This window comes from Budorcas taxicolor, chromosome 11, assembly GCF_023091745.1.
Source record: "Budorcas taxicolor isolate Tak-1 chromosome 11, Takin1.1, whole genome shotgun sequence".
NCBI classification, from domain to species: Eukaryota; Metazoa; Chordata; class Mammalia; order Artiodactyla; family Bovidae; genus Budorcas; species Budorcas taxicolor.
This window is the reverse complement of record NC_068920.1, coordinates 123265042-123290650: the sequence shown is the minus strand read 5'-3', so window position 1 is coordinate 123290650 and position 25609 is coordinate 123265042. Positions and strand designations below refer to the sequence as shown.

At 45.7% G+C, this 25609-nt stretch overlaps 1 protein-coding gene and 1 non-coding gene across 2 annotated transcripts in view; both read left to right on the top strand.

Moving 5' to 3' along the window:
* The first annotated feature begins 11302 nt into the window (after positions 1-11302).
* The window catches only part of SPRED2 (sprouty related EVH1 domain containing 2), a 119715-nt gene continuing 105408 nt past the window's right edge, over positions 11303-25609 (top strand). Inside the window, exon 1 of the mRNA XM_052648465.1 lies at positions 11303-11865. Within this exon, the coding sequence (XP_052504425.1) occupies positions 11840-11865 (26 nt within the window). The 5' untranslated portion in view covers positions 11303-11839. The remainder of the gene's footprint in view (positions 11866-25609) is intronic.
* Positions 23548-23618, top strand: TRNAG-GCC (transfer RNA glycine (anticodon GCC)). The gene has a single exon. It is a non-coding gene; the product is annotated as a tRNA-Gly (tRNA).

Here is a 25609-nt window from a genome sequence, read left to right as displayed (position 1 = left end):
CACTGAGCCCCCGGGCACCAACAACAATAAACCTCAGAGCAGCTTGTGTGAAGTGGTGAGAACAAAAGCTAGACTATGGTAGGTGTAGGAGGGAATGGAAATGAGGAAGAATAGATAGGAAAGTACAGATTATACAGCTACGGGAGAGCAAGCACTAAGATAAAAATGAACACATTTAATCTGCTACCAGCATTTTAAAAGATCTGCTAACCAAAAATATCAGGTTTGCTATGTTGGAGTATCTGATGGTTTTTCTGCTCATCCTTTACCATCTGAGCCACTGGGGAATCTGCTAAGATGTTAAATGTTGGGTAAAATGTTAATGGTTAAAATTTGAGTCCAGAACTAGAAGACAGACTTTAGGCAGAACCTTCAAGTCCGGGCTATTAAAAGATTTATGATGATGTTGCTGATGATAATGTTTGTTCTCATTGTGATGTTTATCATTGTGTTAACTGGTGTGAAATGAGAGTTCCAATGCAAATGATGATGTAAATTTGCTTATAGATTACTTATTGTTAATTGTGAAACAAAAATGATACAGGCTGTTTTTCATTTGTTCATCCTATAAATATTTTCTGAGTACCGTGAGTGCCGTACACATTCCAACAATAGGTGTGTATAGAACTTAGCTAATTTGGTCACAGCTTTTCCTATTCCCTCCAGGAACTTATGATTTAGTTGGTGAAAAAGGCCATTTCAAATGGATTCAATATCTGTTATAAATGCTAAGGTACTAGTTTAGGAGGGTTACAGTAGGGACTCAAGAATAAAATAATTTATACAAAACTATTTTTCCAGCTGTCAATTATTTGCCAACTATTCTTACATCTATACATATGTGCATTAAGACTAAAGAGAATGATGTCAACTCATAGCTGCTTTCTAGAAAACATGTATGAGACATTTAGGGTTCTGAACATATGCATATTATCACTGAGGTTTTTGTTAAGAATCTACAAAAGAGTATGTTTAGTATGATCTTATTTTTGTTAAAATGCATATTGTATTTTATTCAAATATATACTATATAAAGGAACAAAGTCTATAAAGATCGGAGAAGGCAATGGCACCCCACTCAAGTACTCTTGCCTGGAAAATCCCATGGACGAAGGAGCCTGGAAGGCTGTGGTCCATGGGGTTGCTGAGGGTCGGACATGACTGAGAGACTTCACTTTCACTTTTCACTTTCATGCATTGGAGAAGGAAATGGCAACCCACTCCAGTGTTCTTGCCTGGAGAATCCCAGGGACGGGGGAGCCTGATGGGCTGCCGTCTATGGGGTTGCACAGAGTTGGACACGACTGAAGTGACTTAGCAGCAGCAGCAGCAGCATACCAAGGAGATAGGATTATTGAAATGTTATTTCCCTTGCAATATTTTTTTATACTTCAAATATTTGTACAGTGAACAGGGCTTACTTTTATAATCACAAATAACAAGGGAACAAATCATCACATGTTAAGAGCACACAACCTATCAGTTTAGTTCAGTGGCTCAGTTGTGTCCAACTCTTTGTGACTCCATGGACTGCCGCACACCAGGCCTCCTTGTCCATCACCAACTCCCAGAGTTTACTCAAACTCATGTCCATTGAGCCAGTGATGCCATCCAACCATCTCATGTGTACTGGTAAAAAGTAGCTTAAATAACAAGGATGTACTATTACACATAACATAGAGTCCAGAGATAGGTAAGTTCCAAGTCTGGTTAACTCAAGAGCTCAACAACTTCAGGATTCTTGGTCAGCTCTTCTTTGACTATTTTGGTTTTCACCTCCTGGGAGCGCTCAACATCACTGGTAGAGGGGAGCACTCCCTCTAACCATATATCTCTCTTTTGTTCATAGATTCAAATCTTTCCTGCATTTCCCTAGCAGACACCTTTCATTTTACTGGTCACCCTGTGACAGTTCAGTGTAAGAAAGAACAGGAAAAAACAAAAAAAACCCACCACCTAGTTAAAAGAAGAAACCATAGCCACTCCGAAACCAAGAACTAGAGAAAGGGATTATCATCACTGCCCTAGACCAGCAGTGCTCAGTAGAATTTAACGTGGGTAAAACTGCAAGATAAAAATGTACAGCTCCCTGAGTAGTTTTTGGAAAGCCAAAAGCAACTTTTCATTTTCCCTTTTAGGAATGAGCTTCCACATCAATAAGCAACAATACCTCCCATCACCATAACTAGAACTAAGTGCCAAGGGTACATCCTGTATTATTCCAACAAAGGCACCTTAGTTATGGAATTTGGACTTTGAGTTCCTGAAGTATGATTCTGGATTTGACCCTGACTATCTGTGTGGTTTTAACGGAGTCCCTTGGCTTATCTGATTTCCTGTTTCCTCATCTTAAACCAGGTGGTTCTTTAATGTTCTTTCAACTTGAGTACTCCATGATTTTATTAATATACTACTGTTCAACTGTGGACCTTCCCAGCCCCTATCTGAAACCAGAAAGCTAGGCCAGCAACACACAAGGAGTCACTCAGAAGGGCACTTTCTCTGATGCCATGGAGCAAAATGCACTTTTAGAGGAAAAGAAAGAAGGCAAGACATGATGACTTATCATTCACTTACTCAGTAAGTATTACAGGGTACCCACTCATTAGAAAACACCCTGATGCTGGGAAAGATTGAGGGCAGGAGGAGAAGGGGACGACAGAGGAGATGGTTGGATGGTATAACTGACTCAATGGACATGAGTTTGAGCAAGCTCCGGGAGATGGTGAAGGAAAGGGTAGCCTGGCATGCTGCAGTCCAAGGGGTCACAAAGAGTCGGACATGACTGAGTGACTAAACCACAATTGTAGCCAGAGTGACTACTGGATAGGAGAGAAAAAGATGTGTTCTCTGCTCTCCGTGAGCTTGGGAGACAAGCAGATACCAAATTACAAAAGCTGTAAAGAGCTCTAGGACAGAAGATGATGAGAGCACACAATGGAGGAGCACCTCGCCCAGCTAAGAGGAGGGGACAGACGCTTCCCTGGAGCAAGTGATACTCGACTGAGGCGAAGAGTATTTGGTTTCCTCTCCTGGCATCATGGGAAATTGCTTGGCCTACAGGGCATCTTATCCTATCCTTTATCTGCTTCTCTTCTGTGACTTAACTGGTTTTTTTCTTTGCTTAGCTGTCTGTACATCTGGGATCTGGTGAGAGGTCCACAGGGAAGCTTACAGCAAACTGAAGGTTTTTATTTCATATCCTTCCACCACCATGATTTCTATAATCATCATAATCACCTCCACTACCATCAATTCCACCACCATCACAATACCTGCACCACTACCTCTCAACTTTTCATCATCACTTCCCCATCAAGAGCACCACCTCTTCCAGCATCAGAAAAGTATACAAGTGAGCATTGCTTTAATTCCAAAATGATGCATAAAATCTGAGTTAATATAATGAACAAATTAAGGGATGATTTTTTGCTTTGCCAAATTATTCCAACTATAGTAACCTTAAATAAAATTTCCCTAGTGTTTTTTATGTGTTTTGGTGTTTTTGCTTTTTTTAACAAACATTTCAATTATCTAGATCTCTTTAGGGATATACCTATTTTAAGAAGAAAGGCATATCAGAGACAGGCTTTTCCTGCTGAGGAAGAAGGGAAAAGCATAAGTTCATAAGGTCTCTCTTTATTTGCTAAATTATTGAGAAGAGTTTCATAGCATGCACAAATCTATTAAATATTAAGCACTCTTAGTCACTTAGCCATAAATCAATGATTCTAAAGGCAGAGGTTAATTCTATCAATGGTACTCCTATACATAAATAGGATACCTATATGTAGACATATAATACTTATATTAAAAATATTTGTTTAGTTGTATATTTTCTATTTATCATATACTTGTATAAATCATTATAAATCATATGTGTGATCAATGTATATTATTATTATTATAAATATCCTTCTCTAATTGTGAAATTTGTGTTAGAGATTGAAGTAGACTATAAAAAGGTTACAGATTCCTCCCATCCTTGTATGCACATCCCTTGCCATGTGACTCTGCTCCTCTTCTCTTCAGGAAGGAGAGTCTATTTCCCTGGGTCTTGACTTTTGACTCTGGGTTGGCTGTATGACTTTTCTGGTTAATGAGACAGTATTAACGAATGTGATGCAAGTAGAGGCTTGAAAAATGCACGCACTTCGGGGTTTGCCCTCTTGCTGATCTGGGAACCCTGCCACCCCCACCATGTAATCTAGTCTGGGCAGGCCTTCTAGAGGATAACAGATCGCGTGGAGCAGAGATGAGTTCCTCCAGCCCGACCAGTCAGCCTGCAAATCACCAGATATAGCAGAGCCCTTCCTGGCTCATCCAGCCCTAGTTTAGCTGGCTGAGGTTAGAGCAGTCAGTCACCCTGTTGAAAAACTGGAGACTCATGAGATAATAAAATGTTTATTTGATTTTTGGCCACGCTGCCCTGCATGTGGGATCTTAGTTCCACCACCAAGGATCAAGTTGGCACCCCCTGTAGTGCCAGGAAGCAGAGAGACTTAACCAGTGAACAGTGGGGGAAGTCCCTTGTGGTGGTTTGTTACACAGCCAACGCTAACTGATAAGGGGACCATATCTTACTGAATTTTGTTTTCTTCTTTTCCTTTTACCCATTCCAAAAAGCTTGGGTAGAATGTTTGGTTTATTGGAGCCACAGTTGCTACAAGCATATGATCTTTCATTTTCTTCCAATTCTACAAGATTATGTTCTTTTATATTATGAAACATCCTTTCTCAGTTATGAGCTTTACAGAAGAAAGGGACTGAGGAATAAAGGCAGAAAAATGAGGCATAAGTTTAAAAATGAGAAGGGAACTGGAGATGGGAAATAGGGTGGTGACAATGGGAAGCTGAGGCCAAAAAGAGAGGCTGGTACAAGTCATAAAATGTTGACTAACTTCCTGAGAGAAGTATGTTCTATTAAATCAGAATCTCTGTGAAACTCCCTGGCACTGACCCCAGATGTCCCTATGTTAAATTGCAAACATACATTCTAAAATTCCCTTATGTTCCATTCCTTAGTTCCTCTCAATCTTTTTCACTCTCCTAAATATGGCTTTCTATTTTGGTAGTTAGAATTATTTTGGCTGGAAGTGACAGAAGCCCAGCTTGATCTAAAAAGTCCAGATCATCCTCAAGTTTGAGGCAAGGTTGACTTCAGTTGCTCAAATGATGTCCTCAGGGAACTGTCCCTCCATTTTTATGTCGAGGTTCTGCTTTCCCATTTTCTAGCTTCCCTTTATATCCCTCAATCCCCGACATACTTAGTTGATCTCAGAGTTGAATGGTAACAGCTGTCTGTTGGTGACCAAGCCCTTCTCCTTTTATCCTAATCATGTTAAAGACACTAAGATACATCCAATTTCCCAAGTCAATAACTTGGAAGTTATCCCAGACCTTTCCATTAGTCTCCATATCTAATAGGTCAGAAAGCCAACTCATTTCCACCCCACTTGTGTCTTTGGAATTATTTTCCATCTCTGTGGCCAATGCCACTGTGTTTTGTCATTAATTATTATTTCTGTCATGGAAGAAGAAAATTTCTCCCTAACCATCCTTTGCTTCCTGCAAACCATTCTCCACGGCTGGAGTAATCTATTAAAAGTGTTAATCTGAGTCTAGCATTCCCTGCTTAAAATGTCTTATGTAACTTATATATGCTGTTCCATAAGTTTGGGGTACAAACATTATTCCATTTGGGGGGTTTTCCAGTATATCACTTGAACCTCAGCTGCCCTGTTGGCAGAGATCTTGGGTTGAGTTCCCCAGAAACAGAGCCTGGGCTGGGGATAAGTGTTGTTGTTTTAGAGGCCTCATTGCCTCCCTGCCACTGGGCTCTGACTGAGCTCACTCTAATCCATTTTATTATTTGGCCTAATTTATAATAGTCTTGGAGTAGGAGATTGAAGATTGGTATCTTCCCTTCCGAGAGGCCAGGAGATCCTCATGTAAATCGCTGTGTACTTATTGCCAAGCTCGGCCTACTTTGGGTCTCAGAGTGGGGCCTTGATGCAGTCATCAAGCATTCTTTTATGTCAGAGTAAAAAACTCAAATGCCTACAGGAGCCAGAAGCCTGACAGGCCAGCCACCATTCACCAAGAGTCAACTGTTACCAAGCAAGAATTTGGCACTCATAGTTTCTGCATCTTTGGAGTATTTTTTAAGAGGAGCCAAAAATCTTGATTTTTATGTGAAATGGTCTGATTTTAAACTGTTAGACTCTGTTTTTTTTTTTTAAGGTATGCATAAACAGAATTTATCTGGAGCCTTATCTGATCGTGGGGCTATCAGTTTCCAAACCCCCAGACAATGGATGCCCAATGACTCTATGTTTGTGCAACCAAGGGCCCACTGCAAAGAGCTGGGACTGGACAAAGCTCAGCTGTGAACCTGCTACAAAAGATTCCAAGACTTCATGATCTTCTAACCTCCTTTAGCATGACCTCTGTTGCCTCCCAGACCCATCCTTCTCAGCCTGTTACCCTGGCTCCCCACCCTGTCACACCTTGGGGCTTCTGGGTTCACTGGGCTGTCAGTTATCTACACCAGCTCACCTTCCTTCAGGATGTGGCTAAGACACCCCTTCTTCTGGGGAGCCTTCCTTTCCCTGACCTCTGCTTTCTCTCCTGCTTACCTCATGTTTTAGAGGCATTAGCCATTGCCCTAATGTTTTCTGTATAGACTGTTGCCTCACCCGACAGAAAACCCTGGAAGGCAGGACCCTGGGTTCATGGTCCCCTATAATCCCAAAGCGTCACAAAGGACCTGGCATTTTAAACCCAGGTTGGAGCAATGAGCCTCTGGTTTGAAAAATAATGACCAGGCCACTGCCTTTCACTTACCAGAAACGCATTGGTGAAAAACCAGTCATTTATTTTGAGAAAATAAGTCGAAACTTGGTGTTTAAGAGAAAAGATTAAAAAGAAAAAAAAAAACCCTCTGCACACTATCATTTTTAAAACAACCATGTATTTGTGAAATACAGTTGGGAGGAATAAGTTTTTGTACTTCATCTTTGGACATAGCAGAAGCTTCTAAGAAACAAGAGAGTGACTAAACTGACCCGTGGCACTGCTATTTTTCCAGACCTCAGGGGTCCCCAGGGCTTTTACAGTCAGGGATGTCTGCTGCCTCCGAGAAAGGGAACCAGCTCCTCCGACTGAAGCAGCACTTCTCGGAGGCCGAAGGCGAGTGAGCAGCCACAGCCGAAAAGACCCTTTGCATAATCTACCTTACAATGAGGCTGGAGAGTTGTAAACTGAAACTCCAGAGGCAAACCATCAGCGGTTACGTTTTCTCGATGAGACGGTGGCCCAGCCCTGTCAATCATTTCTTCTTGCTTTCTCTCCCTCCGGGACATAACACACATACACCCGAGGCTCGGTGGACCGCTGCCTTGACTCTGAGTCTCTCTCCTATACACACACACACACACACACACACACACACACACACACAGACACACACACACACACACACACACACACACACACGAGGTTCGATGGACCGCTGCCTTGACTTAGTCTCTCCCCTACCTGAAGTGAGCCATCAGGAAGCAGCGAGGTTTCATTCATAATACATGAACTCAAGGGAGCAGGGAAGCAGGAATGAGAGCCTTTCATCTCTGCTATTTAAAATCCCAGCCTTGCAGCTGAAAGGGAAAATGACCCGGGAGTGAATGCATCGGGGATGAAGTAGTCACGATAACGGGACCAGCGAGCTCGTCAGCGGCCCGCCCGTCGGCTATTTATACCGCGCCGATTATGCAATCGGGCTCCAGCCATTCATGCCGGGACTGGGACGCCGCGCCCCGCAGGGGCATCGTTCCCGGACGCCGGGTCAGTTTCTAAGTTTGCATCATCCCCTTCTTTTCGAGAGAGCTTGGGTTTCCATTCCGGCCGGCGGGTCTGGTGCGGGGGAGGGCGGAGCAGCCGGGCTGCACATTCGTTTGGCACACCCCGGCACACACGACTGCTTGTTTAAACAAAAAAATTCAGGCACCCGAGAGCCCTGGGCGCGGCCAAGCTGCGCGCAAGGCTGGGCTCCTGGCAGACCGGAAGGAACTGATAAAGCTGGCGCTAATGATACCCGCTCCCTCCCGGGTCGGAAGTGCCCTCCGAGCGCCGGTCATTGAGAAATACCGAAGGGGCAGGATGAGGGTGAGATGAGGACAGGCGGGGCGCAGCTGCGCACGCCTCGCGGGGCGGGGAGCGGGGGGCGCTGCGGCAGTGGGGGGGCTCCTGAGGGCCGCGGTCGGGCGGCACAAACCACCTTAGGGCACAGTGGAGTCCTCCCCCAACCACCCCCTACCCTGCAACCCCCCTAACCCTGGGGGAGGGCGAGGAGAGTCTCTATCACCAGCCCACTCCCGAGAGATTTACACCAGCGCCCAGTCGGACCCCGACGGGCGAAAAGTGGGAGGACGCAGAAAGGAGGCGAAGGACAAGAGAGAGCGGATTGTGGAGGAGAAAATGTCCGCTTCCCCCGCGCCCGTGCGGGTCGGGAGCCGAGGCCGGCTTCCGATTGAAACTAGCACTGCGGGTCTACTGAGCATGCCCGTCCCGAGCCCGCCGAGGGTCGCTTGGGTTCCGGGCTTTCCCGGCGGCCAGCCGGGAGGATTCGGGAGGGGGTGCCCCCTCGCCCCGGACTCGGGTTCGGAGGCGAGTAGGTGGGGGTCCTACGGGAGACTCCGCTGGATTACCCTGAAGTTGTGAGCAGATCGACATTACTTTTGACACACTGTACGAGACACCCTTGGCTTGCCTGCCCCTTGTTTTGCTGTTTGTCGGGGCGAGACACGGATGGGGGTATTTAGCTCTTTTCAGCCATGTCATTAAAACCCTGAATCCGTGATATCCCCAATTCTGGTAAGTATCCAGAAGGCTTTGATAACACCCTGGTATTCCGATCAATAAACATATGAGTTATTCACTCAATACCGCCATTTATTCTCGGAGCTGCCAGTCATAGTTAGCGATTGATGCGGGAGGGGTGACCTGCTTGGGACATTTTCATCAAAAAGATTCCTTTTGCGTAATGAACAAGGCAAAAATTGGAAGGTTTTCTTTAGAGGAACATAAAGGACCAGGAGTGAAAGGGAGAGCATTTGATAATCCACTGGCTAAAGGAAAGAAAGTGTTGCCGTTAATCTCGTATTTGCAGTGTGCTTAACACAGTGCCTTCATTTTATAGCCATTTAATCCTCCAACAGCTCTATGTTGTGGATATTACCTTGTTACTACAGGATAGTGTGAGGCTCAGAGAACTTAAGGACCTGCTGGAGTTTGGCAGCAGAACATCCAAGTTGGGACTTGGTGACTCTTGGACCTTGGAATGTTTTCTTTTGCTCCTGGGTTGGGCCAGTCATTCACTGTTATTAGCAGGGAGATGGATGAATGAGCTGTAATGACACAGATTCAGCTTGCCTACCTGCAGAAAATAATCATCTCACCTTGTCATTTGAGTACTCTGAACTAGAGGGTGACGCCCATTGGGTGGATATTTCTGACAAGACAAATGTCCACATTCCTGGAAGTTCAGGAATGATTGAATAGGACTTCTTTCAAACATTGCTGAGAAAAGCAACAAATGGGCAAAGGTGAGAACTGGGTAGATGCCTTCACCTCATGGGGATTTAGATGCCACTGAGGTCTTGCTTTGTTCAGTGCTTTCTCATAGACCCTCAGTGGTCTCAAAGACTGAGAAAGACAAGTGTGGCCTTGGTATCCTTATTTTATGAAGAAACTGAAGAACTGCTAAAAGCCTCACTCAGGGTCTCGGGGCTGCTAGGAAGAAACCAGAACCTAGGTGTTCCTCCCCTGTCTAGTGCCCTTTTTACCACCACATACCAGCACTTAGCATGGAGTGGTTGATTGGGTTTAACCCCAATCTGTGTCCACAAAGATCACGGTTAAGATTAAACACAAAGCCTAGGGTAAACCACTAGTTTTCCCTTGACTCAAGGTGAAAACTCTTAACTTTCTTCAGAGTACTGTGACTCTCCAAATGCATACATATACCCTTTACCTATGCAACATTTGAGGCATATATTTTGTCTTCTCTAAATTGGTTGAGTGATTGCCATTAAGTTAAAATTTTTTGTGTAGTGTCTTGGGACATTCAGGAGAATATAAAAGTGCTTGGAGAGCAGGAAGGAACAGAGACTATATCTCTTGCTCCCTAGCAAGACCCCAGAAGGAAATATTCACTGGCTATGGAATTTCTGGGACCCCTGCAAAGTAGCAATGTGAAGCCCCTAGTTTAAACACCATAAAGAATTTCAAAACTGCAACAGCAGAGCATCAAGCCAAGCAAAGATCCTGGCACAGGTTGCTTGCCCTTTGCCTAGACAGTGCTGTGTTAAAAAGTACGGGCCTATCCTGGCGCACGGTCCCAGGCCAGGTTAGGAAAATAATTTAAAAACAAAGGGGAGATAGAGCGGGAGCAGGGGTCCCCACCTCACTGTGCCAAAGCCCATGGGGCTGGCAACCTCTGGGCCAGAAACTGGCATTCAAGGGCCTAGGACAAGGACCATCCTCCACCAACCAGAGATTTACTTAGTAATTTAGAAACATATTTGGGTTTGCATTTTAACCTGGGAAAGTCCTTCATTTCTACTGGAATGCAAACGCTCCTGGCTTCTGTTGGATTTTTTTTTTTTTTCAATGTACAAATAATGATTCCTTAAAAACGCCCAAGCCCCTACCAAGAAAAGAGATCCTGAGATTCAGGTGAAACTGAAAAGCCTCTGCCGTTCAGAATCTTGGCAAATGCACCTGTTCCGCTCCCACCCTCCCGACCCAAGGCAGGGTTAGTTGTTCTTCCGAAGGCCAGCAACCCTCCGGCCACCCCCAGAGCTCCCTGTCTTCCCCCTCCTCCTCTTCCCTCCGATTTTTAATCCAGGGGTTTGGGAGGAGGGAGGGAACCAACCCGAGGCCAGATGTGTGCGAGTCCCCCGCTGCCACCTCCTCCCTCCTCTCGGGCATCTTAAAACCCGGAGCGCTAACGCGGGAGGATCCGGAGTTAAACGCGGCGCAACCAACTCCGCTCCGGGGCTCCTCAGGGAGTGGAAGCCGGGAGGGACTTGGGGGGGGCGGGGGAGGGAGGGAAGGAAGTCGGGCATGCTCAGTAGGCTGGACAAAGTTTTTTTTTTTTCCTCCTTTTTTTTTTTTTCGGTCGCAAGTAGGAAGCTTTTTGCACTCCACCACCTCTGGCCGCTGGGAAGACGTCATCGCTTCCGCCCTACTTCCTCCTCCTGTTGGCGGTGGTGAGAATCCAATATGGAGTAAATCGGTAGAGTCGAGAGATGGGGCTCGGACTGGGCGCCCTGCACCGCCTTCCGGGCGCACCTCCCCTGGCCGCCGAGCGCTCCCCGGAACCGTGATTGGCCCGGCCCCCCGGGGGCAACCCCGGGCCGAGCCCCCGCCCGCGGCCGGCCCTCTTCCCCTGCTCTCGGCAGTCCCCGCCGCTCCACCGCGCGCTTGTTTTTCTCCTCCTCTCCCCTACCGCCGTCCCCTGCCCAAATCTCTACGCTCCGCCCGCTCCCGAGCCCTCGGAGCCCCCGCCCGCTTTTGCCCCTCGGCCCTGCGGCGCTCACTCCCCGCGAAGCTTGCCTGTGCACCCCTTCTCCAGACCTCACCCCACGCTCCGGTCGCCCTGCTTCCCTTTCTGCCTTCTGCGGCGCCCCCTTCATCTCTAGCAGCTCCCCCCAACCAAATCAGGCGATCTCCGGAGATGTGAAGAAGGGGGGTTGGGGGGGGGGGGAGGATGAGCGGACAGGAAGATGAAGGGAGCAAAGCTGCCCGCCGCGGGACAGGCGTCTAGGTGAACAGGAAAATGACCGAAGAAACACACCCGGACGAGTAAGTTTGGCCACGGGGTGGGACGAGGGTGCCCCGCGAGGGCAGCGTGGGGGCCGGGGCTGAGGACGTGGGCGGAGACGCTGTTTGGGTGAACTTGGCTTGGGGTGCAGCGACTCGCTGGTCTATGGGGTGTGGGACGCGAGATTTCCCCCCTTGTTGATGAAGTGAGGAGGGGGCGAAAACTGCTGCAGGCTGGAGGGGGCGCGCGTTGGGTCAGCGGGCTGGTGGCCGCTGCGGGGGCCAAGGGCGCGCGGGTGACCTCCGGGCGGTCCCCGATCCCTCTCTGGAGACTCAAATCACCCCTCCTCTAGAGATCCTCCGCGGCGGGAGCGGAACACCTGACACCCCCGCTCCGGCTTCCAGGGGTCGGTGGGTTTTGACCCGGTGACTTCTGTAGCTCTCCCGCCCGCTCTGCTAGCCCCGCGGTCCCTTCGGAAGCCCACTGGGGCCCAGGCTCCGCCATGTCGTTTTCTTGAATCGCTCTCATTTGCATACCACATTTTCATTCATAAAAAACCCTGCGGAGCTAAGGGAGGACTGGGCACGGGTTGCGCTAGGGTCTGCGTGCACCCGGGTCCCCGCGCAGGCCGGCGTGTTGGAGCAGCCCTGGGGCCCCGCGGCGCGTGTGCGTGTGTGTGCACGCGTTGGCCGGCCAGGGACAGGCGCCCCGCGGGGTCTGGGCTGTTCGGGGGGCGGATCCGAGGGTGTGCGGCGGGGGAGGGCGGGAGCCTGCGGGGCAGCGAGCTGCGGGGCCCTTGTGTGTATATCTCTGTGTGTCTCTGTGTGTATCTTTGTGTATATCTGTGTGTGCGCGCGTGCACAGGAGTGCGTGCCGGGCCCGCGGGCCCGAGGCGAACAAAGCTCGGGGCTCTTCGCTGGAGGGGCTCTCCGGCGCACCCACCTCCCCTCGCGGGACCCGTGTCTTCCTTCAGCCCCTGGCCGAGGTGCAGCTTTTTGTGGCCCTGCGGCCGCCGAGGCGGCTTTGCCTTTCTTCTGCCAGCGCCCGAGGCGTTTCCGATCGCGGGTGCGACTAGAGGTTGGGCTGCAGGGCCGGGTGCCTGAGATCGTCGGCCTCGGGTCCGAGCGGTCACCGCATCGCGGCGGCCGCTGCTGCTCAGTGGCTGTGCCCGCCACAGCCACTTTTTTTTTTGTGAATAAGACTCTCTCCTTTATTGTCACATGATATCTCTCCCCTCCTCCCCTGCACATTCATAAATCCGGAGCCTGTCTCGGCTCCTTTCATTCAGAGCTGCCATTAGCCAAGGTAGCGGCGGCGCCGGCTGGGGCGCAGAGAGCGGGTCGGCAGCCACGGGAACTTGCCTAGAGGGAGGCCCAGTGTGTGTCTGCGCCGACTTGGGGGCTGCGGATATGCAGCGCCAGAGGTCTTTTGCCCCCGAGAGCATTGAGACCCGATGCAGAGAGGGGAAGTGACTCAGGGCTGGCCAGCGGGGAGGGCTTGTCTTGCAGCAGGTGATAGAATGCTGTGCTGTAAGCATCTACTATTTTTTTTTAGTGCCCCGTTGTCCTTTGGTGTCTGCTGTCGCCGGGCTGGGCGGGAGGGGGTGTCGGGAGAGTTGGTGTTTGGGAAAGGGAATTTCCTTTCTCTGGGTCCCCAAGGAGCTTTGGCTGCAGTAACCCCTAGTCTGCCAGACACCCGTCTTAGAACACCTGTCCCATAAGTAGCCTGAGAAGATCTTAGGTGGTGTGCATGTCCCATGTCCCACCACATCTGTTGGTCTTTATATGTTAGACCTTTGCTTGGCTTTAATAGACTGTATCTTGAAATGGTAAAATGAAAAATGTTGCCCTTCTAGGGCTGAAATATGGGTGGGGTAAGGAATATGCTGGGCCTTGCCCCCTTTTGGACATGACTATTAATAATAAACAGGTATTTTTATGGGTCCTTGTTTGTCCCTGCACACACAATAGCAGTAGTAGCAGGAAGGGAAGGTTGCCGTGCTCAGGGTTTGTTGAAGATTGATTGGTTCATCACCCTAGATTGGGGTTCCTTGCCTCCATTCCTCAAGGATGCTGGCCTGGCCGCTTCCTTTCTAGGGCAGGTCAGCTTTGTATTCTATCCCATCTGATATCCAAAGCAAAGGGATTTCAGGTGGAATCACCAACAAGAAATAAATATTTTTCTTCCAGGCTTTCAGAGCAGTTTGGCATGGAACTGGCTGTCCCTACTGCTGTCAGAAGCCCAGTTGAGACAATGGATATTTGAGGATAGGTTCTGGTTTCAGTTAGAGAATCAGAAAGCTGTGGTGCCTTAGCCTGCTGCAAAAATGGCCTTCTCTGAATTACTTTTAATGCAATGACCTTGTCATGAGACAAGAAATGCCTGGTAAGAAAATGGGCTGCATGGGCTGTATAAACTGCCATTTGTGGACACTGTCCATTATATTGTTCATCGTTCTTATGTAATGGCCCATCTGAAAAATTCCTTTTAAATGCTGGTGCCCGGAAGAATGTTTCTTTCAGACTTACAGGACAATGCTGTGATTGGTTTTCTGTTTTGTTTTATTATTTACTACCGCTGTCTCAAGCTCAGAGCTAAAATTTTTGCTTGGTTATGGTAGCCATATTAGCTTAGGTTTTTGCTAGATTTATTTACCACTCCTTTCTATGCATTTCAATCTATTTTCTGTTTTCTCTTTTAATGGTTTTTTATGTTTGAGCTTCCTTAGATACCTTTTGGAAGTAGGCAAGGTGTGTTATAAGGTAGTGACATCAAACTGGAAACTCAAGGGAGATATATTTGTGTCTTAGGTAAAATAGGTCTTCCTGATAGCCCACATATATTTAAGGTTTTTATTAAACAGTACAGGTATTTAAATATATTTAGCAATAAATCAGAACCTTGCAAGTGATAAAATCGTGCTTAATTTTAAAAAATATGTTTTGTCTTCTAATGTTCTTTTTTCTGTCATTTTAAAATTACTCTGTAATGAATATACACACATAAATTTAGTAAAGCTCTTTTTGCTGATGGTCCTAAACAATAGCTTCAGTATAAAAAGTACCCTGACCCTTCTGTCCCTCTCCAGACAGAAATGCATGTTAAGATTTATAACTACAGATTTTTTTTCAGTAAGTGAAAATTAAAGATAATTAAATTTAAAAATTAAAGATAATTAAAATAATTCAGTAAATTATTGAAAGTGACCTTTTGTACAAAGGAAATGGAAAATTTTTTTTTAAATCATGTGTGTTTCATCTGTATCTTTAAATCACTGGATCATGGCTATGAATGATTTGGAAATTTGCAGACAAAATGAAGAAACTCTTCTCAAGGAGCAGTAACTCAAGAGCCACTCAGCTACCGTTCAGCTTTCTATTTTGTTGCTGATCTCTTCTCGGCAACACACATCTTGCTGAGGATGGATTTATAACTCCTCCCTCACTCATTCTTTCCCTAATGTTGAAAGGTTTCCCATTTGGAAAAAAACTTAAAAAGCTTAAATATTTTTTGCTGAACTATTTCAAAGAAATTAGACATTAGAACTCTTATATTCAATTACTTGAGCTTGTTTTCCAAAAGATGAGCATACTCTTATGTGAAACCACAAGACAATGATTACACTTCACAGAATTAAGAATAATTCCCTGAGGTCTTTACTCTCAGTCTCAACTGACTGAAAAATGTCTGATTGGTTATTTCAGCCAAAGGCCAAAGATCCTGCTTTAAATGCACTGTAATGTATGGTTCAAGGCTTAGCCATTTGGTCACCTTCTGATCCAAGGCAAGTTACTGATGTCACCTTCTGATCCAAGGCAAGTTACTGATGTATCTCACTTTGCTTTTATCTGAGTGAATAAAATGGGAATAAAAACTGCTGATTTCCTGGAGTTGCTGTGGGAATTAAATGAGCTGCTGCTGCTGCTGCTGCTGCTAAGTCGCTTCAGTCGGGTCCGACTCTGTGCGACCCCATAGATGGCAGCCCACCAGGCTCCCCGATCCCTGAGATTCTGCAGGCAAGAACACTGGAGTGGGTTGCCATTTCCTTCTCCATTAAATGAGCTAGCCTGTGTAAAGCTTACAGCACACACTAGGAATAACACAGATTTCTGGTGTCGGCTCATCGCTGGACACCGAGAGAGGTTTTTTACAGTCTCACTTTCAAATAACCATGTGAGGGAGGTGTTACCACATTTAACCGATGAGGAAGCTTGCATTACTTACCGAAGACAGCAAATATTTTTATAGGACTTTACTCCTTTAGTCTTTTCAACAATCTGTGCTGTATATGGTTTTGTTTGCTGTGTAGTCGCTCAGTCATGTCTGACTCTTTAGCCACCCCATGGACTATAGCTCACCTAACTTCTCTGTCCACAGGATTCTCCAGGCAAGAATACTGGAGTGAGTTGCCATTTCCTTCTCCAGGGGATCTTCTCAACCTGGGGATCGAACTCGTGTCTCCTGCATTGGCAGACAGCTTCTTTACCACTGAGCCTCCAGGGAAGCACATATGGTTTTATTACCTCCATTTATAGGGTGGGGTGAAATCAAGACACAGAGAGGTTAAATAAACCTAGTAGGCTGTCTCAGGAAGGACTGTATTTTCAAGCACCACAAGGTGCTATCTCAGAAGGGCAGAGGGTGGCTAGCTTTAGTCATTCTGACTTCAAAGCTCAGACCGTTTCTGCCAGTCATACTGTCCCTAATTCTTCTGAATTAGTGACATCCTGTCATTGCCATAACTTTTTTCACTTCCCTTATCTTCCCTGAAAATGCTATGAGGCACATACTGAATTAAAGTGAATTTAAGTAAACTTGGAGTTGTTACACCTTAAGATAATGGAAGGAATGTGAATTCAGAGTTGATTATTACTGGAATGTTAGCTCTATAGTTATTGAATTAAGAGTTGTGGAAATTAGACACAATGCAACAAGTATTGATCCCTTCTTTTTGCCTTAGCCTTAAAAAAGTAGGTGTGTTTCTACTCTACCAGAATAGAATGCTGGAGTCGACTAGGAATTGGAATCTTGGTCTCTTAGAAAATCTTAAAAGCGAAACAGAACAAAAAACTTGGAAAGACCTTTAACAAGCTTATAAGCCGGGACATTGTTATTGTGTAAAAAGACATTGTCATTGTATAAAGTTAAGGCCTCTACTACTACTACTACTACTGCTAAGTCACTTCAGTCGTGTCCGACTCTGTGCGGCCCCATAGACGGCAGCCCACCAGGCTCCCCCGTCCCTGGGATTCTCCAGGCAGGAACACTGGAGTGGGTTGCCATCTCCTTCTCTGCAAGGTTATAGTCTTGGTAGCTGGTGGGCGTTCACTAACCTCCATCTGCTGAGTTTGTTTCCACAGGGATCTTAACAGATGCCGCTTCCTTTCCAGCTGTACCCGATTCCCTCTGCTTTCTGGTCCCTTTAACCAATAACATATATAAAAAGTGGATCAGTATCAATATGAAAACTGTTCTCAATGGTCCACTCGCTCATGCTGTTTATTCCGGAATGTTCTTCTTTCCTTCCCCAACATGTGAAATTCTGCTCATTCCCTTACTACTAGCCCTGAGTCATTCGTCTTCTGAGGTCCTCCTGGACTTCCCCCTCCCTCACTCCCTAAGGAAAAATGGTGGACTCTTGATAGCACTTTCCCTCCACACTGTATGACAGTTCTCACCATTTAGAGTTGGGTTTGTTATACACAGCTACATCTGTCCCAAAATAGGAGCTTTTGGGATTCAGGGTTACCTCTCTTGCCTAGTTTTCTACTTGTTGGCCTAATACCATCGGGCACATTGTGGTTGTTTTTAATAAAGATCTATTAAGTTAAAAAAACGAATCTGATTATTTTAAAATGTTGTTTTGTCCCTGCTGAGAAATGCAATAATTATAATTGTTGTATTTGGTTAACTTAGGGTGTGTGTAAGCCTCCTTCTGAGAAACTCCCATGTTTTGCCTATAGCCCTTGACGTGTCTTGTGGAAACTGGTCGCAGAACTATCTGGTGTTGGTGATCTGTGATAAAAAAGTCAAAACCATTTTGATTCCAATCACCGTTGTGGGAACTGGGAAATGGAAGAGTCTAAACTCAATAAGCCGGGGCCTGTGTTTTGTGCCTCTTCAAGATAGTGTCTGCCGAGATCAAAATATTAACAATTTGCAATAACTACAGGGTTCTCGTGGAGTCTTAACACTTGAAGTTGGAGACAGCTGTGCTGATGAGCGCCACTGTTGGCAGAGTTCCTATGTTATGGGGTGGAACACAAATATACAGTCTAACAGCAGAATCCTCAGAAACTTGAACAAGATGATAATAGAGGCAGAGCAGGAAGTTTTTGCGTTTGGCTATTTGTTTTGGCTTGTTTTCTCTTAAGTAAATTGGGCTGCCTTTTTTTTTTTTTAAGACCCAGCCATATTGATAAACTCGTTAACTATTGTAAATGTTTCTTTTTGATCAGTATTTCTTAAGGCATTGTCTAAGGCTTTTAGTCACTGGAGTAGAAGGAATATTTTGCACTGGTGGGCAGCATGCTCTGTGAAGCAAACTTATGTTTTCTGTGTGCCTGCCGTGGTAGGCATGAAAGATGGTTACCACAGCTTGATGTGGTCCCTGTCAGGGGAAGGAAATCAGGCCAGGATCTTAGTAAAACACTTGATATTAACTGGCATAGGACTTGGCTAAATTAAGGACCAACTGTTTTGTAATTACTCATTTCTCAGGTAATCTTTGTCAACAATATGTTCACTTGGGGTATGTTGCACACATGATAGCAAATCCTGCTTATGTTATTTATGCTACTTTCAAGGGGCAACTGAATATTTATTTTAAAACAGAATTTCTATGTTGATTGCCCCAAGAGCATACAGACAATAAAGAATCAACCTGCAATGCAGGAAACCTGCGTTTGATCCCTGGGTTGGGAAGATTCCTTGGAGAAAGGAATGGCTACCCCCACTCCAGTATTCTTGCCCAGAGAATCCCATGAACGGAAAAGTCTAGCAGGCTATAATCACAGGGTCACAGAGTTGGACACGACTGAGCAGCTAAGCACACACAAGAGCATACAGGTGAAGAAACGAATTTTTACTTCACCCTGGCATTTAGCAGTTGTGATTGAAGAGAGAAAAAAAGATATGAGCACCTTCAAAACGTATGGGTTTGGCTCCTCCTCTTTGTAGAAATAACGATTTTTCAAATTGCGGTTCCATTCTTAGATTTATTTCCTGTGGTCCATTCATAGGTGCTTAAAACTTAATTATCAGGCTGAGTTGTTAAAATTGTCTTTCCTGGTGTATCCTTGTCTTTCATTTTCACTGTTTAGTCCTCTTACTTCTTTTTCTCATTGCTTCGGCTCTGGCCTCCAGTATTGATTTTTCAGATACACACTGTTTATTTTGTATTTGCATCCCACCCTGAGAATGCACCCAGAAGCCTGGCCCATCTGCCCTTCCAGGTGTGGGAATAATAGCTTATTGACCTGTACACCCATCTTCAGGCAGAGTGCTAAGCCCATAGTAGGCTTTCTGCAAACATTCATTGATTGATTAAATGTTCATTAATTGAAAAAGAGTTTTACCCTATATAAAAAATTAAATGATTATTCGTATTGTATGTACATCCAGAGAGACTTGAAGTTGTTTGTTTTTAAACACTACCAAGAGGGGTAGGGTGCCATTACGGTGGTGGCAGAAATGTGGGCTTTGGGGTCATTCTCTACTTCTTTCCCCTTCTGATGCTTACTGTCAGTTTGCTTACCTATGTAGTAGCATCCTTTGCTCTCTTGCTACCCCTGTCTGGTCTAGAACTCATATTATCAACAGCGTTCAAATTCTTTCTAAAACAAAGAGTCAGTAGGCTTGTGGGGGGAATGGATGAGGCTGAGAGTTCTCTTAGGAGTAAGCTGGCTTATGGCTTGTTTTGTCTATTTGTGTGCCATATTGGTGTTTGTGTTTATATTTCCATCCAGGGAATAAAGTGGAGGCTCGGCCAGAGATTTAATCATCTACATCCCAATAAGTTTACTCATTTTTGTAGAACTTTTAAAGCTGAATAAGTGTAAATACAGTCTTAAACAGAGTAATTAAATGTCTCTCCTTTGTTTAATAGGTTAAATCAAAATCTGGGATTTTTCTCAGGCTCAAAATTCTGAAACAGGTCTGCTGCCTGGACGGTGTGCCCTGGCCTAATGCTACTTCTGTCCCTGAAGGCTAATACTTGTCTTCGTGTTAGACTGTGGGTCAACAAGTTTCAGGCTTCCCAGGTGGCGCAGTGGTAAAGGATCTGCCTGCCAATGCTGGATACACAGGAGACTCGGGTTCGATCCCTGGGTTGGGAAGATCCTCTGGAGGAGGAAAGGCAACCCGCTTCACTATTCTTGCCTGGAAAATTCCATGAACAGAGGAGCCATGGGGTCTCAATAGAGTCATACATGACCGAGTACGCATGCACAGATTTCAGATTAGGAGTTTGCTCTTTGTGAACCAGTTCTGTTCTTACATGTCTTTTTATACTAAGGAAAAGTAGTGGATATCAGATGACAGGTGTCCATTGGAAATGTGGTATTCTCTGAATCTAAGGAACTTCACTTTAGAAAATACTTGGCCACCAATTGAAAAGCCATGTATAAATTATTTATTGGATAAAATAAATAGTAGTTAGGGTGAGACTGGAGGAGAGGGAGTGACTAGCAGCAGGGTGCCCTTCACTTACTTCACAGTGTTCCAGCCACCTTCCTGCCAGACAGGACCCCAGCTGTGGCTCAGAGGGAGCCTCTGCCCTCGGGGAGCTTACATTCTAGGGTGCTAGGCACTTCCTTGTGCCTAAAGGGCGTGACGCCAGAGTTATCTGGATGATGGGCTGATGATGGACTGGCCAGAGGTGTTTCCCCTCTTCATCCTTTGCAGAGTTACCCCTCAAGCTGCAGGCGTTGGGATTCCCAGGTTTAGGGTACAGGGAACTCCTTGTCCAAAGCTTTAGAGGAGCTCCACACCCTTCCCAGATCCCCTAACAAATTCTTGAGTCATTTTTAGGGTGAGTGTGTGTTGTGTGTTCATACACATACACTCATGCACTCAGATGTGGATGGATTATGTCCATGAATCAACAGTGTCCACAGCTGCAGGCGAAGAAAAGATTCAGCCAGGTTAAGTATCTTGTCTGAGGTCACAGAGCAGGATTTGTTATTTTTACCCAGGTCCTTTGACTTCACATCCCGTGTCTGTAGAACAACTATTTATGAACAACTGCCTAGAGCCTCAGTTTTTGCAAAGAATCTGTTGCGTGTACAGTTTGACTTATATTACCATTGAGCAAATGAAATTAGAACTCTGTAAAGGGCTTCCTTAGTGGCTCAAACGGTAAAGAATCCACCTGTCGTACAGGAGACCCAGGTTCGATCTATGGGTCCGGAAGATCCCCTGGAGTAGGAAATGACGACTCACTCTAGTATTCTTGCCTGGAAAGCTCCCTGGACAGAGGAGCCTGATGGGCTACAGTCCACAGGGTTGCATAGAGTTGGTCACAGCTGAAGTGACTTAGCATGCATGCACAGAATCCCGTAAATGCCTCAGGACAGTGAGGTGACATTTCTTCCTCGCCTGTTCAGCTCTGTGGAGCAGAGAACCAGTGCCCACAGAGATGGCATTTTCTGTACTGATACAAAGAGCAGTTCTACAGAGACCGCTTTTGGAAAGACAACCAGCCATCTTGCCCTTGATGGAGTGTGTGTGAGCAAGATAGTTAACGAAGCTTGCTGTTCATTAAAACTTGGTTTTAGCCTAGCTATTTTGAGAAGAGGATTAAACCTGAATGTGCAAGGGAATCTTATAAAATGAGGATTCTGGTTCAGGAAGGCCTGAGATGCTGCATTTTTAACCAACTTCCCGATGCTGCTGGTGCAGTTCCAAGAACCCCTGTTTGAGTAGCAAGAGCCTGTCTTTGTGATGACGGTGAGCTCCCAGCTGCCAGGTTTGTGTCTTCAGAGGCAACCTCACATACTTGGCATTTGAAACTTGCTGAAGAAGCTCATTGGTCAAGAGGGTGGTGTTTCCACGCAGAGAGATATTATCAAGGGCCTGCCTTTACCCATTGTTGGCAGGACTTTCAGCTTTGAGGTGTAGCTTGATCTTTAGATGGTAAGGTGCTGGAAGAATTTTTTCTTTTTTTATGACTGAAAAAGTTCTTGGTGAATGCCAGACAGCCCAGGAAATCCATCACTGAAAGAGAAATAGGAAGTCCCAGCACTTTATATATAATGTCTGTCAGCTGGCATTCTGCACCTTCCAGACGAATCAGTCTCCTATGGAAAACCAGCCGCCCCGGGAGCGAGCACACTCAGCCCTAGAAGAAATCACAGGAAGTAATTAAACCAAGAAGGTCAGAGAAAGAGGAAGTGGTTGTGTTGTTTCTGATGCGAATAGCATTGTTGTCCTGGGGATCAAGATGATGATGTTTAAGTCTTCTGGAATGTGACTGCTTGGGGACTTGATTGTATTTAAATTGCAGCCCTTTTAGTTTATTCTTTTAGACAGCAATCTAGTTAGGAAATGAATTGCTGTTAGGTCTTATCAGGAATCCCCACGTGCCTAAACAGAAGTCTTAGGCAGCAAGTTGCTTATAGCTTAGCAAATTGCACTTAAATAAAATGAATGTCAAGACTATTAGAGGTTAATTTTAGGTGTCTGGAGTTCTCCCTAATTCTCCTGATTAAACACTTTAACATAATAGTTTCCTTAATTGGAATAATGATAGAATATTAGCATGCATATTAAACCATTTACCCAAATTTGAATAGGGTTAAAATGCAAATTATCCATCACTTGTCAGCGCTTACTCTTTAGAGATAATTCCTGGGGAGAAACTGAAAGTGGCTTTCTACCTGAGGCAGCATTGCCAGGAAAGCCAAGAATAGACCGGAGGACTAGTGTAAGACCCTTCTCCCCCAGAAAAGAAATGCTGGAAATACCACCGCCTGTGATAGTAGTCAATACAACAAGAAGGTAGATGGAATGAGAAATCCGAAGTGAGCTGACTGTGGGCCCTCTCTGGTGGTATCTGCATTGGCCCACTGGTATATTTCAGAGGACGGTGGTAAGAGACTTAAGGTCCTTCCCCAGCATTTAGGGGCTTCCCTGGTGGCTCAGATGGTAAGTAATCTGCCTGCTGTGCAGGAGATCTGGGTTCGATCCCCGGGTCAGGAAGATCCCCTGGAGAAGGGAGTGGCAACCCACTCCAGTATTCTTGCCTGGAGAGTCCCATGGACAGAGGAGCCTGGCGGGCTACAGCGCATGGGATCGCAAAGAGTTGGACATGACTGAGTGGCTAACATGCACACCCAGCATTTAGGTATCCACTTCTGAAGTCTTGAACCAATGCCTCTACCCAGCAGTTGCCCAAGTGGCTGGGGACCCATAAGCACTTCAAGTGTTGTTTGTGAAGCAAATATGTATATAACATCACCCACATACGTGTATTACTCTTTCAATGTATGCTGTTGCATTTATAAAATAATAAAATATAACCTCAATAAAATACTACTGAATTCATGGTGGATGTTTGTCATATTTTTCTCAACTCACAGTTATTAAAAATATGGCTATAATCTCTGGGGGAAGAGCGCTGGTCCCTGAGTTTTTCTGCCTTTGCATACTTACACTTAATTGGGAATCATTGCTGTGACCCTCATTCTGTATGTAAGGACATGAGTGTGGTCATTCACGGGGCTTCCCAGGTGGCTCAGTGGTAAAGAATCTGCCTGCCAAGCAGGAGACCTGGGTTCAATCCCTGGGTTGGGAAGATCCCCTGGAGAAGAAAAAGACTACCCACTCCAGTATTCTTGCCTGGAGAATTCCATGGATATTCACGTGGGATGCATATGCAGAGGGTGTGTTTATACTCCGGGCAGATTGAGGCTTGGGTGGAAGGTCTGAAGGAAAGCAGAGGGCGTTCGCTGGAGGTGGGTGAGGGGAGTTGAAAATGAGTCAGGACCTTCCCCGACAGAGACTTGGTACAAAGTTGGGTCTTCTCATAAGGAGGAGGGCCTGGGGGAGCTTGTTTTCTGTCTTCCAGCTTTCCCCTCTTTCTCCTCTTGCATTTATCGAACACCTGCATTGTACAGCACACAACTCTCTATTGTGGGAAAAAAGGATACACCCAACAGGAGAAGCTTTTGAATGAATACCAAGTAGCAGAGCAGATGGGGAGCAGTTTGCCTTGTGCAGCAAGTTCTGGGAGTTGGGAAACTTCGGTCCCCTTCACTTCTTTGCCACCAATGTGCCCAAGATGTCAGGGGGTCTCTCCGGACTTGGCTTTCTCGTCTCTAAAATAAAGGGATTGAAGAGTATAGTAATAATACTGAAGAACTCTCGTAGTTCCAGTACTGTAGGAGAGTTCTTTTTTTTTAAAATTATTTGTTTATTTTTGGCTGTGCTGGGTCTTCGTTGCTGCTTTTCTCTCTGTGGTGCGTGGGGTTCTTGTGGTGGCTTCTGTTATGGTGGAACATAGGCTCCAGGGCGCAGGGGCTCAGTAGTAGCAGCTCCTGGGCTCTCGAGCACAGGCTCAGTAATTGTGGCACATTCAGTGGATTCTTTACCACTGAGCCACCAGAGAAGCCCCAGAGTTCCTGTTTTAAGAAACCTTTTATAAGTATAATATTCTTTTTAAAAATAGAGATAAATGCAAAGAAGTTAAAGTACTTCTTGCTACGCTAGCCAAGGGGGGAGTTCACTTTCATCCAGGTGAGTCTTGAGTTTTAGCGGACTCAGGTAAGGATGGTGGTGGTGATAGTGGGGGAGGGGGCAGGTGGGGCAGGTCAGGCAGGTTGGAGAGGAGGCATCCGGCGTCCAAAGGCTTCTTCCACAGAAATCCCACCCCTGGGTATATGCTGGGGGAACTCGGAGAAAGAGCTGGTCCAGGTAGGGGAGGCTAAATTTTAGGTTTATTGCATGCCAGGCTATCAAAATCCATCTTTGAGCTTTCGTTCTTTAGGTGGAATGGTGCTGTTTAAAGTTCTGAATCAAAGAAATGATAAAGTGGTTTACTGTCGGTAAATTCCAGTTAGTTGGAGGCTACGGGCTAGGCTGGAGTCAGAGAGGCCTCTAAGAGCTGTTACCCCACTGGATCTGGGCAGGGCTTTCCTTCTGGCTGTAATGAACTGCAGCAGGCACTGCTCTAGGAATCTTTGTTCTGAAGAGGTTGTTACGTTTATTGGAAGATAGGGAAGCTGTGAAATTCAAACCAAAGTTAACCAACCTACTTTGTAGATCAAACTTTTAGGCTAGTAAGAAACCAAGTGAGGTTTGGGTTTTTCTTTTTGTTTTTTTTTTGTTATTGTTTTTACTACTTCTTGTATTTTTACCATTTCTTTTTACTATTTACTATAGTTTTTTCACTATTTTATTTTATAGTTTAAACTTTTTTTTTTTTTTAAGTATTGTTCCTCCTGCAGGAACACAGCACTGCTCAGTTGAAATTGCCCTTGTGAAGTGGAGTTGCCCTTTCTCAGTAAAGTAAAATGGTGGCAACTTGACCATAAAATTGTAGAGCTGGAGAGCAGCTTAGGAAAATGCGAGCTCCCTTCTTGCAATCCAGAGAGGTGGAGGGATGCACCCAGGGTCACACAGCTAGTTGGTTCCCTGGGATATGTAGGCAAGCAGCTGTCATCTGCCCCTGGCTCCGGTCCTGTTTTGGGTGTTGTGTCATTCATTCATGACACTTGTTACCCTGAAACATTGACCTCTCTGGACACCAGAAAAAGGTGACGGAAACTTGTTCAGTTTAAATAAACG